The following is an 18,409-nucleotide window of genomic DNA, read 5'->3' as shown; positions in this document are numbered from 1 at the left end:
CTCTAATTTATAAAGTTATCAGGCCTACTGTACATGTGTTCTCAATTCATTCAGGTTAGGCCTGAATATAATAGGACATTATTGACTTTCACTTTACTTTCACACTTATCCCTAACATACTGTCATTGAAAAGGAGAGGAGAAAAAACAGCTAAATATCAGTAATTTGGTGGTGGGAGAAGCAGTTGAACATAATTCAGTGTGACAAGAGGCAGAGTGATTTGGCTAAACCATTTCTCAGGGTACTTTGTAAGGAGGATCAGCTGCATTATTCATTTAATAGCCATGTCTAATGCAATAGCCTGACGGGTTTTGTCCCAAGTCAAGGTATCGGCAGCAGGTCAGAAGGTAACATTCTGTTTACACGATTATTTCCTAAAGCACTTATCTTGCCTTCGGTGTGAAAGTTGACTTTTCTGTTTGTAAGGGGGCCTAAAGAATTGAGGGAATGGGAAAAATTAGCTACACTGAGCTGGAGCTGAATAGAAGTAAGTGGGAGGTCTGAGAAAGTCCTGCGGTGGCACTCAGCAGGACACCTTATTAGCAGCGTCATCGCAGTTCATTCAGGCAAACCATAACAGTGTCACCAACATTCCCACACAAAGACAAAGTTCCTCACACAGTCTATAAACATGCTTCCCCTGGCCAATTTATCCTAGCTTGACACTACTGAAAAGAGGTTTTTGTTTTGTTTTGTTTTAAAAACAGTAACAAAACAAAACAACCTTCCTCCCTCCTTTCCCCCCATAGCTCTGCCAAACTGGCTGAATTGAGGATGGGGAAGAGATGAAAGGGTATTGTCACATTTCTTGGGAAGAAACAATCCAAGGGTCAAAAATGTTATTCAATGAGCATATTTTTAATCATAACAAAAAGTGGATAGAAAAAAAAATATGGCAACGTGGATATCCCTTAACATTTACCTATTTTTCTAAGTAGTGAACAACCTCACTAGAGTTGCTATATTTTGTGTGTATTATACATGTAAAGGAATTAGTTTGTATAAAACATTTTTAAAAATATATATTTAGAAAAATAGTTACAAAATAGCTTTTGCATCACTAAAGTACCTTATAGTACTAAAGAAATCAGTAACAAAATGTTTGGTCTGCATATTAAGCAAGCTACCGACCTGCTAATATAGTGGTAACTCAGAGGTAGTGAGAAATACAGAATTATAAAAGTAATTCAAAATATATTTAAAGTGACCATTTTAGCATTTTAAAAGGCACATCTTGCATGTGAAATTAGAGGACTGTAGTAAGACATCTGACATAAAATGCAGCTCAACATCCATAAATAGAGTTGTTTATAAAGAGGTATGTTGTAAGTATATTTGAATAGCATCATGTCATAATAAAAGGGATCTTAAACCCAGAAATAAGCAACACAGGGGTGATAGACAGCAGTATAACCTAACTGAGTAAATGCGGTATTCAATTTTTAGGTTAAAACATTCATCTTGTTTACTGTTAATCTCAGTAGAGCTTTGAACCAGAAGGGATCTATTTCAATTTGAATCTACTAAAATAATGCTGAAGTATGTCTGTGCATGCTGGGGTAAAACCTTTTCGCATTTAATCTGATCACTGAAGTGTTCAGAAAGCATTGCAGAGGTTGAAACAATAGGGAAGTTTGCATACTTGCTATGTGCAATGCAAGACACTGAAGCACCACTGTTCACAGCAACTAGAAAGGGAGCCACAGAGTAGTGTTAGAGTGAAGGTCACAGAAAGGTTACTGGATAGGAGACAGAACCACTGATAAGTATTTAACAATCAGATACAGGTTCCCAATCAGATTAAAGAGAAAACAGTAACGGAGCATTAAATTACATACTTTTCACTTCTATTTATCTTTAAATTCCAGTGAGTCCTAATAACAACTCCTATAGTGACTTCTGGTGGAAAGCAAAGGAACAACTACAGTGAAATCTCTGTTACACTATCACAGCCTGACCAGGACACTGAAGATTGAGCCACCAGAGACAACTAAGGTTTGGCTAACACAGCACCAGACATGTGGCCTTTAGGCTCCTATTCCCATCAATCCCACCTTTACTTTTTTTTTTACAAAAAAATTTCAGCCTCGTACTTACATTGGCCACCTCTTCCCTAAAATTTTTTCTATAGGAATCCACAAAAAAGGACTAGATTTCTAGAGTGAAGAAATAATACGTATCTTAAGAAAAGTTAACTGGTGACAGTCTAAGTGTACCTAAACAGACCTAATATAAGTGCTTTCAATGGCATGTCTAAAAATGTTGTAATATTGTCATTAAAAAGCTGAACATTATCATATCTCTGTGCCCTACTCTTTTTGATATAATAGCTAAAACCTATTAATAATATCAAAACATCTCTAAAGGTCAAGCAGAAAACAACAAGATGAAAGGAGTTGTCAAGAAGCTAAGGCAATCATCTTAATACTCAAGGCATTTGCCAGGGCTGTTTAACTAATATGTGATGTTCACTTTTAATTTCAATATAGTGCCATTTGGGCAAAAAATGTTCTATTTTTTAATTAATTACCATGTCAGTAGCTATTAAGATTAAAACAAAGACCACATCAATAATAAATATTAATCCAAAGAAAGCATTACAAGAAGAGCAATAAAAATCAATTTTTAGAGCTAGAAAACTGACTTTTTCTAGTTTGACTGGTATTTTCATTATATTGACAAAACCATGATCTTACCTGACACTGACATTCACCTAATGTAATAGCAGCCATGTATAATGATGTAAGTACTTGTCAATTTTACTATAGTAAAACACAATTCTGTTACACTGAGGTTGAGTTATAAGGAAATTCTCCTGCTCTTCATCAGATGTAAAACAACACATATGGATCAAGAAATTCGAGAAACTTTTTTTTTTTTTTTTAAATACTTCCGTTATGTCATGGGAGATTAAAACTCTTCCAAATAATTTGTGAAACTCACAGTGTTAATAATCTTTATACTTACTCATTGATAGAGAATAGACTCGTACTACTGTATGTCTTAATACACATAGTAAGTATAGCTACCCTATAATATATTAAAGGACTGGGTAAAACAAAACAAAAACAAAACACTGTGACCATTTAATAAAAAACATACCCGGAAACTGGGCCATAAAATGGCCTGCAGAATATTCCAGCATGGGATTTTGTTCTACTACCTCATGAAAGTTAGAAATGCAAATCATACTTTTGCCTTTTTGTGATACAATTAGAAGTGATCAGAGGATAGGCATTGCATGTCCTAGTTAGGTAACCAACATTACAAGAAGAAGATTAAATAACACTACTGCCACCTCTGTCTCTCCAAATAGAAACACTGAAGTTTTTTTTTTATTTACAGGGTGGGTATAAGATGTGGCAGAAGCTTGCCACCATTACCCTTCAAATGACCTCAGCCTGGAAGCATTTCTCTGTGGCTGTGGGAGATAAAGGAGCCACTAAGTCAGTCCTCCACCACATATGTAGAAAACACTGATGATAAATAAATAAGATAACTCAGTGGTGAAAATAAATCTGTATGATCTGGGAATGCCAAAGAATGTTTCCCTAAATTTTAAAATCTCATGCTTCATCAACTATACAAACACATGCCACTGATCTGAATATATTCTTAAAAATATAAATGAATGTTTACCATTTGAAAAAATAACTTTGTAAAATTATGTAATAAATATGCAACCCCCCCTAAAAATACTGCCCAATTTAAATTCATGTTATCTAAGCAATACTAATTAGTTAATTTTCTGACCGATGGTGTCAGACATGTAAAAGGCTGAGCCAGTGGAAAAACAAGAGGAAAAAGCCCCCAGCCTTTGACTTTATCTGACAGGTTGAAAGTAACAAGATAATTTTGCTGGATTTATTCTTTGTGGAACATATTATACAAACACACTAATTTTGAGAGCACTTAACCCTACTTTAAAGAGCGGGAGGCAGAAGAGACTGAATATTAATGAGATGGACTCAATGTGTTTAATGAAAAGTTGCTTTTTCTGAATGTGACATTGGATGTTAAACCTTGGTTAGAAGATATTTCAACGGAAGGCTTATTTGCTTTGGGACTACATTCTATTTGGGCACATCACAAATTTCCTTATCAACTTGAAAATGCCATAGTTGCAGTCGGAATATTCACTTGTTAAAGTAAGTATTGTAAAAACGGGATGGATGGAATAAAACAGGGAAAATGATGTGGGCTACTCCTAGAATTTTCTCAAATGACCCAGATATTTAGAATGAAGTTTTCCTTTGCCTAGAAACGAAGTGGCTTTTCTTTTCCTCATTCAGCTGTTAGTTCTGGGAAAAGCCCAAAGAGAAACATTTAGATTGGAGGGGTCTTTGAGAAGATGTGACAGTTGACTGATGAGCATCCATAAAATGACAAAGAATAGTTGTGTGAAGCCTGTGCATCACATCACCTCTCCCTGGGAAACTAATTGCTCTGAATTGTTAATAGTAACATTATTTTTCTGGCAATCATTTCTTTTGAATACCCAAAATGAGCATGAAACAGCTCCTTTGAACGGACATAAAAGTTAAATGTCCCAATGTTGATCAAATTAACTTCAGCTATGTGACAATGGACTATATTTGTGAGAAAATAATGAAGGGCACAAAGGGGTGCTTTATGCCAAGATTTCACAGTTGTAATGTAAAAATGTTTCTGTTGAACTAGGCCAGGCAACATTTCAAAAGGAAAACAGAAGAGCACTGTCACTTTTTTAAAAAAAGCTCATTTCATGGATCTGAATGGTCTGGATAATTTCAGGAAGTTTCAAACCTTGGCACATCAAGAACGACAGCATCAAGTTACTATTTCACATTCTGATTCTTATTTAACTCTCATATGATACTCATAAAGAACATCCTCTTGTAGTCCTTAGTCAGGCAACAATCCTATTGAAGTTGATAGATATTTTGCCTGAGTCAGGGCCGGAGGATTTGGCTCAAAAGTAGTCTAATTTCATGCAAACAAAAAAAGACTAATTTGTAAATAAAACATTTATGTAGGCATGACGTGAAGCATGTGCATGAAGTCTGTGATCTACACTGTTAACCACATGTTCCTTTCCCTATTTCACATATGAACTTAATTCCCCAAATTTAGAAGTTATGAAGATGCAATTCTGGTGAAGATAGGGGCAGGATTAGGCAAGTACATTATCCAATATGGGAAGGGAAGCAGCTTTCAGATGTTCACTTCTGAAGCAGATGGAGTAAATTCAGTCTCTGCTTTATCAGTGTAAATCCAGAGTAACACCACTGACTTCCAAGAAGTTAGACTGGATTCTTGCAAACGCTGAGAAAAGGATTTATCTATATATAGTCTACAACAAAAAGTCCAGGATAATTCTGCCTTCTTCACGGTCACTGAATTATAAAGGTAAAAAAATAAAATGACACATTTCACACATACTCCAGTTGCCCTTTGCACATTCTCCTCACCACATTATTCTTATGCCTCCATTTTTTGTTTTTTAAAACCAAAATAAGCTGTTTACTATTCCAATATTATTAGATTAAATATTTGCATTCAAAAATGTTATTTGGAATTACTACATAATTACAAACATTTCTAGATACCTCTAACATCAACTATCATTTTTTAAAAGGTTCATTTAAAGATATTTGAGAAGCTTCATGCCTATATACTAAAGCTTTGGCATAAAATATTATATGTGGTTAACAAGACTTTTGTAACATTAAAATAATTTACTTAAGTTTTACTCGAATCGCTTTTAATTCTTGCATAAGAGAATCCTGTGGTCACTTGAACCCCACATTAACGAGGTTTCAATTAGTTAATGTTTATGAAGATATTCACAGAAATGCAAATGCACACAGAGGACAGAACTGTGGTTCACTTACTCCCACAGTGACTTACAACAACTGTGAGACGGTGTTTCTGTTTCATTCACTAAAGGTTTAGCTCATTAAACTGTTTTCCTGCTCAGTATTGTTCACTGAATCTGAACTGCATTGCAGTTAAATGCTCTTTAGCAGTTTAAAGGCTTTAGAGGAAAATACTTATCAGCCTCTGTTTTTAACAGCACTAAATCTGCATTATTAGTTCATGCAGATAAGGGGATTTAAAAGCCTGGCTTGAAAACTCTCTCTTCTATGTTTATCTGACACTGCATAGCTCCTGTAGCTCAGCTGGAAATGTAGATCTATGAAGCTTTAAAGAGAGATTAAAGCCAAGAAAAGAAGTACTTTTCCCCCTATAGATGTTCTTACTTTTCCTTTTCCTACTGTCTGAAGGAGTGATGGCAGACAATGGTCAAAGATGGTTCCCAAAACCTTCTGAATGGGGACACTGTTGGTGGTAGCATTCATTCAAAGTGAGCTTCAGTGTATTGTCCTCCCCAATCAGCAGATCAGAATAGAGTTTGCTGGTGGCTGCCAAAAGGTTAGCAGTGCCCATGAAAGGGGTTTCCCATTATTCACTGCTCTTACAGAACTCCTCTTTTGTGCTAGCCAGCCCATCATTTCACTATGGAGGTCCGGATCTGCGGCTGGCTGCTCTCTCAAAATGAGCAATTCATGTGAATGCAAACCCACAGTAGTAGTGCAACCAAAAATTGAAGGTTTCTTTTCTAAAGACAGGGGAGTTAGGGCAGTTTTTGGCAATGTCACATTTTAATGATATACCATCATGACATCTTTGACCCACAGTAAACACTAGTACTACAGTCTGATTTCCTTACCCTTGCCAGGGCATCGTGGGAGGTCCAAAGCCAAAATTAGCTAAATGAAGCACATAGCATGCTGTGGCAAGCAAGCAATAAATAATACAGATAGATCTGTTTAGGTTCCTTAATGCAGAACAAAAGAGAAGAGGAACAGAAAATAAAATAAAACAAAGCAAAGGAATAATTATCTTATCTGTTGGGGTACTGTAACAATATATATCATTTTTTGGCTAAAAGCACTCCCAAACAGATCTAGAAGTCACTGAAGCTTAGTTCATTAATTCAAAGTATCTCTTATAAACTTACACAGCCAACTTATTTACATCACATCAAAAAAGTTAATGATTTTAAAAAAATGTATTAACCACTTTACTATGATAGAAATGGCATCAGAATAATTATTTCTCTTCTCCAGCCCTCCCAAAAGTGAGAACGACACACTAAACGTTAAAGCATTTCCTACCTACCCCCTACTTGTGTATAGTGGAAAAGCAGGTTGTGAACACAGCGGAGAAAAGCTAAATCTTTCATTAAATAGATGGACTAGTTTTTAGCTAAATTAAAATTATCCTGGAGACATAAGCAGAGAGATAAGGCTTTGGCTACTATATTTTCTAAAGAAGAAAGTATCTATACCTAATTCTACACTTTACAATCTTTCAATGAAAATCTAAAAATAGGAAAAAGCACAATACTGTCTACATACAAACAAGGTATTTTATGCTGCATATCTAAATTAGGTTCTATTTCCTCTTCATTTTCTATAGGAAACAATCAGCAAAATAAACTATTATTCTTTTGTAGAGAATTCCTCACAGAGGATGATATTGTATGCAGCATCTCAATGCAAAAGGGAACATTGTGTGTAAATGATGGAGAGAGGAGCTGGTTCATTGACCATGAGTCACCCTTAATCTCAGACCAACCACTGAGCACAGCCTAACCTTTGTTAGGGTGGAGGAATGTGGATTTTTTAAGATCTTCCCATATTTGTACTCATTTACCCCTTCTCCCTTGCTCATCTGACGCCCTTGCTTCCTCCCCCACCCCCAAAGTGCTCCTTATGAGGCTACCCACCCAGTGCTGCTCAAAGCAATGGCTTGGGGGTGGGATGCACAAGCCACTCTTAGTACCTGCCAGTCTGAACTTGGATTTCCCATATAGCACCACTCTTAGGCTGATCTGCACTATGTTAAGGCTCAAATAAATAAAGTTAACTCACTCAACCTTTTCTGAAAAGATGTGGCTGTGACAGTTTCTTCACTGGTCTTGGATATCTCTTACTGAAAAGCTCATTCTTGGTGGCATATATGGCACCTTGGCACTCCTGACAGGAGGAGCCCCAGACCATGCTATATTTAAATGCAGAGAGGCCATCATAGTTAGGGCCCTACCAAATTCACAGTTCATTTTGGCCAATTTCACGGTCATAGCATTTTTTAAATCATAAATTTCATGAGTTCAGATGAATTGAAATGAGTTCAGTTGTTTAAATCTGAAATTTCACAGTGGTGTAACTGTAGAGGTCCTGACCCAAAAGGCGGCTGTTGTGGAGATCGCAACGTTATTATAGGAGGGTTGCAGTATTGCCACCTTTATTTCTGCACTGCTGTTGGTGGCGGCGCTGCCTCCAGAGCTGGGCAGCTCTAGAGCAGTGGCTGCTGACTGAGAATCCAGCTCTAAGGGTGGCATGACATGGTATTGCCACTCTTACTTCTGCATTGCTGCTGGCAGGGTGCTGCCTTCAGAGCTGGGCACCTGGCCAGCAGCTGCCGCTCTCTGGCTAGCCAGCTCTGAAGGCAGTGCAGAAGCAAGGGTGGCACTACTGCGGCCCTCCTTCAATAACCATGTAAACCCCCCCCCCCCCCCGCAGCTCCCTTTTGGGTCGGGACCCCCAGTTTGATAAACTCTGGTCTTCCCCGTGACATTTGCATTGTATAGCGTAAAATTACACAAAAGACCAGATTTCATGGTCCACGATGCATTTTTCATAGCCGTAAATTTGGTAGGGCCTTAGTCATAGCTCTTAGCTCTGCCGTAATATTAACCAAGGCAGAGGCTTCCAGGAAAGGAATCATCTGGAGGCTATATAGGGGAGTGGGAAATTGATAGAAGCCTTTTATGGAGAAGTGAAGAGAGATGTGAAGTGCTAATGTAACACCGCGGGCAGGATTGAACTGGGGACCTCTGGAGCTTACTGCATGAGCCTCTACTGTATGAGCCAAAAGCCAACTGGCTCTTAGCTAAGGCTGATGAGCAGACTCACTTAACTCATTCTCTCTAAGTAGTCTCGGTGCCACTAGGGACAGGATACCACACTCAGAAGGTGTGTGGATTACACTAGGATTTGTAGAGAGAGAACTTGGGAAACATGGGGGCTTAGAAGGAGGAGTACAGAGAGCAGCATGTCATGGTATCTACATGGTATCTTCACTAGGAGACATGGTCTGTTTTTAGCACATTTGCTAACATGTTCAAATCCTAATGATTCAAGGCAAATTGTAGTTTTAACATATGTTAGCTGGTTGAGGACCCTATGGTTTGCCTCAACCAGATAACTTATGTGCGTTACAATTACAACTTGGCTTGTCTGCATTAGGATTTTAAACAAGTTAATTAACATTTATTAGAATGCACTTTTTTCCTGCCCAGAGGAAAAAAAAAAGGCCACACTGGTGCCAGATGACTGTGTGTGTGAGGGTGAGGGGGCAAAGTCTGGGGAGAGTGTGTCTGAGAGTGTGGAAGGGAGGTGTCTTGCAAGGAACAAAGGAGGGAAGGTTGAGTGCAAGGTGATGGTAATCTGTTGAGAAGCAGGGAGATGTAACTACTAGCAATGTCACAGAAAGCATGCATGTGTTTGAAGAGGAGAAAATTTCAACGTTTAGATAAGAAAGGAAAAGAAAAAGAACTGCACGAAAAGAACCATGTTATGAATGAACCTATTCACTCCTGATATCAAATTATTTCTAATTTACATGTAACCGTTAGAGAGATTCCTAAAATGTTAATTATATCTATTGTATCACCATTATGTCATAGATAACATTGCATATGAAGACTTCTTTAAAGAGAAATTTTTAGGCTCTACTTCTCTGGGAAACATGAAGTCAATCAATACTTCATAAAAGAAACATTCAAATCTTCCAGAAGAATCATTAGATGTGATAGTTCAGGCTACTGCTGTATACTGTTTCCTTTCTGCCTATACATTGCTAGTACATGTATGCCCATACATAAATCATCTTTTCTTAATGGCTGCCTTTATCATGGATCCATAACTGCTAAAGAGGATTATCAAAAATTCTTTAGCATATTCTGACAGTGCACTGCCCACTGGACTCAATTTACTTTGTTAGCACTTTGATAGACCATGGTGCTATCAATAGCGGTGGCAGCTGTGTACAAATAATACATTCTCTTTTACAAACAGATGAGATGTTTAGTGTACGCTGCCTGTGTTAATCTCAACATACCTTGCATTAAACACACATTTGAACATCAACACTACTTGTTTTAACTTAGCCCCTGTGTATACTAGGGGGAAAAAGGTGTACCCTGAAGATGTGCTAACACATTTTTAAAATATACTTTTTTCCCTAGGCTACAAAAGGCTATAGAAAGTCCATAGAAATTCCCCAGTCTTTTCAATTTCTTTTAAAATAATCAGCATCACAAACTGACCTCTAATCAGATCCATGTGAAAACATTCTCAACTCTTATAAAAAGTGTATTGTTTTAATCTGTATTAGTACAAGTTTTGCAAGTGGAGGAAAATGCTATAAACAATATACTGTGCACACCTGCTATTGGACAATGGAATAAAAAATCTCAGTATGACTAGAAAGTAAATTTTATCATAACTTTTATAAACTACTAAGGGAAGAGGAGGATGAGAGAGACTAAGAGTCTGATACATACCTATCAAGTACATAACCAAGAGCTTTATGTCGTATTCCTGAGTAAACCGATGGGCTTGTTTCCCAAGCAATTAAATTGGAAGCATCATGGAAAAGATGAATGTTTACCAAGTCAAAGGCACTATGACAAAGGAAAAACAAATAAAATGACTCAGAATAAAAGAAAAAACATTAGTAGCAAGCAGCGGAGCATTCAATCATAGCACAACATTGTATATTCACTGCTACGGCAACTTACATTTACACAGTGCAAAGTTATGTTATCATAGTAGAAATTGCCATGGAGAGTAGCACCAATCTGATCCATAGTTAAGGTTTCAGCTAGGCTTCTGTTTAAAGTTTATGCATCATACAAAAATAGAAAGATTGAGATCAATTACAGCTCAGAGAGAGGGGTAGGGATTTTCGTGCAAACTAGACAAACTGTAACACAACATATGCATAACTAGAGCTGGAAGTTGGAAATATTCAGATGAAACAGTGTTTTAGAGATTGAAACATTTTGTGGAAATGGTTTGATTTCACTGAAGATCCGATGGAACCTATCTGACTTCCTGCCGGTACACCTGCCTGCCCACCCAGTGGGCTATCAGGAACCCCAGGACTTCCAGGGTCTGCGGTGCCAGGGCAGCCTTCCAGGCAGACAGCCCCAGAAAGGCAAAGGCACAAAATGAGCTCAAACTAGCTATGGGAATAAAGGGAAACAAGAAGACTTTTTATCAATACATTAGAAGCAAGAGGAAGACCAAAGACAGGGTAGGCCCACTGCTCAGTGAGGAGGGGGAAACAGTAACGGGAGACTTGGAAATGGCAGAGATGCTTAATGACTTCTTTGTTTCGGTCTTCACTGAGAAGTCTGAAGGAATGTCTAGTATAGTGAATGCTTACGGGAAGAGGGTAGGTTTAGAAGATAAAATAAAAAAAGAGCAAGTAAAAAATCACTTAGAAAAGTTAGATGCCTGCAAGTCACCAGGGCCTGGTGAAATGCATCCTAGAATACTCAAGGAGTTAATAGAGGAGGTATCTGAGCCTCTAGCTATTATCTTTGGGAAATCATGGGAGACGGGGGGAGATTCCAGAAGACTGGAAGGGGGCAAATATAGTGCCCATCTATAAAAAGGGAAATAAAAACAACCCAGGAAACTACAGACCAGTTAGTTTAACTTCTGTTTAGCAATTGATCTTGTTTATGTAATCTTTGTCTGCCCATCCTCCTTTCCCTCCCCCTATTATTGCAGCTTTTAGTAGCTCTGTCATATCTGCCATAAGAATGTAAGCTCTTTGGGTTAGGGACTGTGTCTTGCTATATGCCTGTACAGTACCTTGAATATTTTGGACAGTGTTGTAATATGAACAACAATAATCATATCTTGGCAATATTCCTGTCTATATGACGTCCTTTGCAATGTCAATTGCACTATACCCTCTATTTTTACTTCCAATTTTAAGAAACATTCTAATGAATATAATGTCACTTTACCTTATACCATTAGCATCCCATTCTGCTTCCATTGAACAAACCCTAGAACTTCACAGTTCCAGCCTCTGCTTCTGTGTTGCAGCAAACATTTGCTTCAACAGCTTTGCTTTGAGTAGGGAGATTAAGGGTATACATGCATTACAGCTGTTAGGTTTCCAACTTGAGGAGACATACCTGTGCTAGCTCTGATCGAGGTCGTGTGCTGAAAACAGAAGTGTAGCCATGGTGGTGCAAGCAGTGTAAGGGATTAGCTGGTCCAAGTATATACCTGGGGTCTCAAATGGATCATATATGGGGTGGATGGCCCTTCTGCTGCTCATGCTGCTGCAGCTACACTTCTATTTTGAGTGCACTGACTAAATCAGAGCTAGCATGAGTATGTCAACTCAAGCTGGAAATTATTCTTTCTAACTCCAGGGTAGATGTATCCTTAGTCTCTCTACTCAGAGCAAAGCCGTTGAAGGAACTGTGTGCTGTGGCACAGAAGCAGAAATTGGAGCCATGAAGTTCCAGGTTTTATATAATGAAGCAGTTTTAGCTACCAAAATACAGAGTTTCATTTGCTTCTGTGGCCTTTGAGGCTGTGGTTAACTAATTTTTAGTCTCCAGCCCAGAGGATTTTTTCTGTGTGTGAGAAGCTAGCATTTTCCCAAAATGTACAATCTATAAAGGTTTTAAAAACCTTTGGGTATAGGAACTCTATAAATCATTATGAAAAGTAATGTGTTTAAACAAATCAGAATTTCTTACTCCTGTGATCACCTATTATTTAGTGAACAGGCACAATCAGATCGCAATCCCAATATCATGAATTATTAATAAAATAATTTGCATATAAGCAAAATAAATAGCTTCAGTGATTATAAAAACTCCAACGCACCTTCAAAATCTATATCACCTACACAAACTCTTTGTCTTGCATATGCCTCTGCTGTGAATGTTGCTCATTTGGAGAAGTATTTCAGCAAGGTACTTTAGCACATATTTAACTTTAAGCACATGAATCTTGACTTCAAATAGACTATTCATGTGCTTAAAATTAGGTACATGCATAAATACATTGCTGTATAGGGTCCTAAATCTGGATCAAATGTGTTCAGAACACAGAATCTCAGAGAGCTCCAGTTCTCTATCTCACCCAAAGAGTTAACAATATTAATGCAACCAACTAAAAAAGGAGATAAACCATCTACCAAAGAAACGTCTAATAGTCAACTGCAGATGACCATTAGAAACAGAGTTAATAGGTGGTACAGCTTCTTCTCAGAAAACGGTTTTATATGTTATATTGTAATGATCTTGGACATTATTTGGTTGTTAAAAAAAAAAAAGTTCAAGGCGCAGATGGCTCATCAGGCTGATGCAGTTTAAGGCACATCAGTTTCCATAGTCAATACAGTTGACTTCTCACCTCTGTGGATCAGGTACCCATTTTGCAGTTGGGCGAACATGAGGTAGCCTTTCAGTGTGAGATTGAGCAGGACTCAAACCCACAGCTTCGGAGATTATAATGAAGTATTTTAACCACTCAGCCACCATGCCTCAATTTATTTGAGTGTCCCATATTCATGCTTTCTTGATGACACAATACATTATTATTTACTCTGCCTTTTTTTTTGTTTTTTTAGAATCTAATGGATGCCTTTGCTATTTAGAACAAGATCTTCCATTCTACTTACTCAAAATTATATCAGAAACAACCATTAATTTCCCCTGAAATCTGCCATATCAATAGCAGCAGTTTACCAACAGTGTGAAGAATAAGAAACATATATCTGGTGTTCTTGAGAGATAGAGCTTGTCTCTTTTTGAGCCAGCCATTCATTCCTGGATAAACGAAGGTGAAATTTAACCAATTTTTCCAGTTTTTTTTCTTCCCAATTTTTGTCCCTTACACTCTTTTTAAATTTTAAAAGACAAATAAAGAAATATACTCCAAAATAAATAGATAAATATGAAATAAGCCAAATATAGAGGCTTTGTCTCTTAAATGTACTACAACATCAGAGTCAGTTTGCACTGAAGTTTTTCTGGTTTAGGTCACAGAGATACATGACCCATTCTCAGCCACTCTACACAATAATGCTGGGCTTTAAAAACTATTGATAAGTTAAGAAATAATGCAAAACTAACATAAGAGTGAATGTTAGTCCACATGACCTTCTCTCTTATAAGCCTATCATCAGACACAACTCAAGTGGCTTTGGTAATCTCATGATGTAATACACACAATTGATAGTCAAGTACAGTCAGTGTCACAAACTTTTCAAACAGATCACAAAATATTTTCCTTCAAATTATTGATATTAGGTTCAGATCCTTTTGTCCACACTGAACTTTCAAACAGCTTTTCTTACTACGTTGCACTTAGTTTTCTAACTGTTTACATTATTTTCTAAGTAACATTATTTTAGCATAAATTACTAATTCATCTCAGGGTTACACTACAAACTCACACTTTCCTCAGAACTCTTAAAAGGAGAGGATTGCTAAATATCTTAAATATTCACCATTTTAACGGAATATATTTATATTTAAAGACCTGTGCAACAATAAATTTATTAAAAAAAGGAGACATCTATGAGGGATAAACCTCTAAATTCCCTTTGATTTTTTATGGAGGCACTATCCCATCTCACATATACTAACTAAAAATGTAACCCTACAGATAATAGCAAACTGAATATTTATGATTCCAAGTTTTTAAATATTTGGCCAGCATAGGATGAACCATAATCTGGGCCCAAAATAGTAAGGCAGACCTAAATTCTGCAAATAAAGAACAATTGCTCATTGCAAATGTGTTTCAGTGCACAAATATGTAGTGGGAACTGATGTATACGGGCTTGATCCAACACCCAATGAAGTCACTGGAAGTTGTTCAATTGAAGTGGGCAGTGGCTTGTGCTCTGAATGGCTAGCTGAATGAGTACATAGAGAATGGTATATTTTTTCATAAATACTTCCAAAGCTTTTTGGATGTCTGTGCCTCACAGATAATTTTCTTGATCAGTCTAATAGCAAGTATATGCAAATATTAAAATCACATTTATAAAAATGAGTTACCACTTGTCATTTACAATTTACTGAGCACTATTATGCACATCATAAAGCTAAGCATGATTTGTCATCTCTTCTTTGTAGCAAATAAATTTGGTTATATACATAAAGTTTCTCATAGAAAATATACATGAAATAAAGACAATCATAAATAACTTTAATAAGATGCAACATACCAATCAGTAATACACCATCTTGTGCGAATGAAGCCTTTTCTGGACCATTTACACTGAAAAATAAATAAGCAATTTAAATCAGTAAGCTTAAATGAAGGATTGATGGGAGTATATGAAGAGGTTAAATATACTTTACAAGAGAATATTTTTAAACTGTTTATTGACAACATAAAATGAACAACCCATATAATGTTTAAGTAATGAGCACTACGAACTATACAAATAGGATCAAAATAAAATAATATTCTCTACTCTCTCTCAAATTGCACTGCTTACTTCTTTGTTTCACTAGTCTAACAAACTTGAAATAAAAACTACTTAAATAAACCTAGTCACTTTTACATAAGTGAGTACTAACAGGGAAATGATTGTTACATATGTTCTTTCAGAAGAAAAATAAAATTACTTTGAATACATACCAGAAAAAAACACCCAATTCTTATCAATTATGCATAAATGCCTTAACTTGTTTGTAAATTTACCTAAACTGTGAAGTTGCATCATGGAGTTTTACAATGAATTTAAATGAATGGGACATTAGAAAGCTGTACTTTTTCTGCAGATTCTGCCTATCTAATAATTCTATAAAAGTTAAAGTGAATTTAAATGAGAGTTTAACAATACATTTATCAAAACAGCAACATCCTCTGTAAGATACAAATCAGCTACTGCCAAGGTATAATACTGCTGGCATAGCAAAAGAATACTTTCAGCCGTGGTCCTAAATTTCGCTACCAAAAGTAAAAAATAATTTAAATTAAATTAAATTAAAGAAGCCATTATGTTGGATCCCATTTATATACAGCTACAGTGACTGTGATGCTGGACTATTTATTGCCCCAGATATACTTAAATGTGGATGCCTATGATTTTGTGGCAAAAGACTGCAACTACTTATAACTATATCATAATAAATAACTATTAACCATAGTACAGCATCCTTTAGAATGGAAGTAATCACACTTCTGGCCTCTCATGAGGCAATATATTGTGACAAATTTCCTCCTCTACCTTGGTGGGTCCTGCGCTTATTGGCGGATTTGCTCACCTCAGTGATCTTCCCCTCTGGTGGAACCCACAGTCTGGGTCAGCTCCTCCTGTGTCTGATCAGGAGTTGGGAGGAACCCGGGCCCGTTCTCTACTCCGGGTTCCAGCCCAGGGCCCTGTGGATTGCAACTGTCTATAGTGACTCCTGTAACAGCTGCATGACAGCTACAACTCCCTGCGCTACTTCCCCATGGCCTCCTCTAAACACCTTCTTTATCCTCACCACAGGACCTTCCTCCTGGTGTCTGACAATGCTTGTATTCCTCAATCCTCCAGCAGTACACTCTCAACTCCTTGCACCTCTTGCTCCCAGCTCCTCACTCCAGAATCTCACTGACTAATTGGGAGGCTTTTAACTAGTTCCAGCCAGCCCTTCATTGGCTTCAGGTGGCCCAATCAATGTAGCTATCTCCACTGCCTTCTAGAAAGATCTTAATTGGCCCCAGGTGTGTTGATTAACCTGGAGCAATTGCCATTTGGTTACCATGGTCCTAGGGATTTGGTTAGCCTGGGGCTAACATACCTGTTCCTTACTACTTTGTTGTAGCCATCTGGTCTTGCCCCCTCACATATCTCCGCCCTCTGCTCAACACCATAGGGTTGGGCAACTTGGACACCAGGCAGTGTGCTAGCGACAGACCATCAGCGTTGCCGTGGTGGCATCCAGCCCTGTGCCATATGTGGAACTGGAATGGTTAGAGGGATAAGAACCACTTGGTGACCCTTGCATTCTTTTCCTTATTCCTCTGCATCCACTGGAGGGGTGCATGGTCCGTCACAACAGTAAATCGCCGGCCTATGAGTTAATAACGCAGTGTCTCTATGGCCCATTTGACAGCAAGGCATTCTCTCTCAACTACTTCTGTTCTCTTGGGAGCAGCTTTCTGCTTAGATAGAGGATCGGGTGTTCGTCTCCTCCAATCATTTGCGACAGAACCGTCCCCAACCCCACCTTGGAAGCATCTCTTTGTAAAATAAAATCCTTAGTAAAGTCCGTGGCTATGAATATGGGGTCATTACAGAGAACCGTCCGAAGGTCTATGAATGCCCTCTCTGCTGCATCGGTCCACTTCACCATGTCTGGATCTCGGCCCTTCAACAGGTCCGTTAGAGGACTTGCCCTACTGGCGAAGTGGGGAATAAAACGTTGGTAGTAGCCTACCACGCCTAGAAACGCACTGACCTGCTTCTTTCGGGTCGGCTGGGGCCAGTTTTGAATCACCTCTAGCTTATTAGTTTGGGGCTTCACTATACCCTTTCCTACAATATACCCCAGGCACTTAGCCTCTGCTAGTCCTATGGTGCATTTAGCGGGATTAGCGGTGAGGCCAGCCCGCCTTAAGGAGCATAGTACTGCCTCAACTTTCTCCAAGTGGGCTCCCCAGTCTGGCGTATGGATGATGACATCATCTAGGTGCTCTGCATAACTGCAGCTGCATAACTAGTATGGGGGCACAGCAGCTTATCCGTGAGGCGCTGGAATGTGGCTGGGGCCACATGTAACCCAAAAGAGAGGACTGTGTACTGGAATAGCCCGTCCAGAGTGGAGAACGCTGTCTTTTCTTTAGCTTCTTTGGTCAGGGGAATCTGCCAATACCTTTTTGTCAGATCCAGTGTAGCCAAGAATCGGGCACTACCCAGTCGGTCAACCAGTTCGTCAATGCGTGGTATGGGGTATGCATCGAACTGGGATACTTCATTCAGTTGGCGAAAGTCATTACAGAATCTCAAGGTACCATCAGGTTTAGGCACTAGAACTACTGGACTGCACCACTGACTGTAGGATTCTTCAATAACGCCTAATTCTAACATTTTCTCTACTTCAGCCTTGATTTCTTCTCTTTTGGCTGCTGGGATTCGGTAGGGTCTCAGTGTTACCTTGGCTCTGGGGATCGTGCAGATATGGTGATAGGTCTCAGTCGTCCAACCCAGTTTTGTAGAGAACACATCTCGGTTGCAATTAATCATGTCGGCTGCCTCAATCTTTTGGACTGGCATCAAGTCGGGTGATATCCTCACTTGCTCGTGAAAG

The 18,409-nt window shown here is 38.2% G+C and overlaps 1 protein-coding gene across 3 annotated transcripts in view; it reads right to left on the bottom strand.

The window, feature by feature from the left end:
* The window catches only part of INPP5A (inositol polyphosphate-5-phosphatase A), a 436,884-nt gene that overhangs the window by 121,089 nt on the left and 297,386 nt on the right, over positions 1 to 18,409 (bottom strand). For all 3 annotated transcript variants that reach the window (XM_030569985.1, XM_030569984.1, XM_030569986.1), the window contains exons 7-8: positions 15,331 to 15,383; positions 10,616 to 10,735 (exon numbers count right to left, since the gene is read on the bottom strand). In XM_030569985.1, the coding sequence (XP_030425845.1) occupies positions 10,616 to 10,735; positions 15,331 to 15,383 (173 nt within the window). The remainder of the gene's footprint in view (positions 1 to 10,615; positions 10,736 to 15,330; positions 15,384 to 18,409) is intronic.

The sequence above is a fragment of the Gopherus evgoodei genome, chromosome 7, assembly GCF_007399415.2.
Source record: "Gopherus evgoodei ecotype Sinaloan lineage chromosome 7, rGopEvg1_v1.p, whole genome shotgun sequence".
In the NCBI taxonomy this organism is placed as follows: Eukaryota; Metazoa; Chordata; order Testudines; family Testudinidae; genus Gopherus; species Gopherus evgoodei.
Note: the sequence above shows the minus strand (reverse complement) of the source record. Positions and strands in the feature narration are given on the sequence as shown.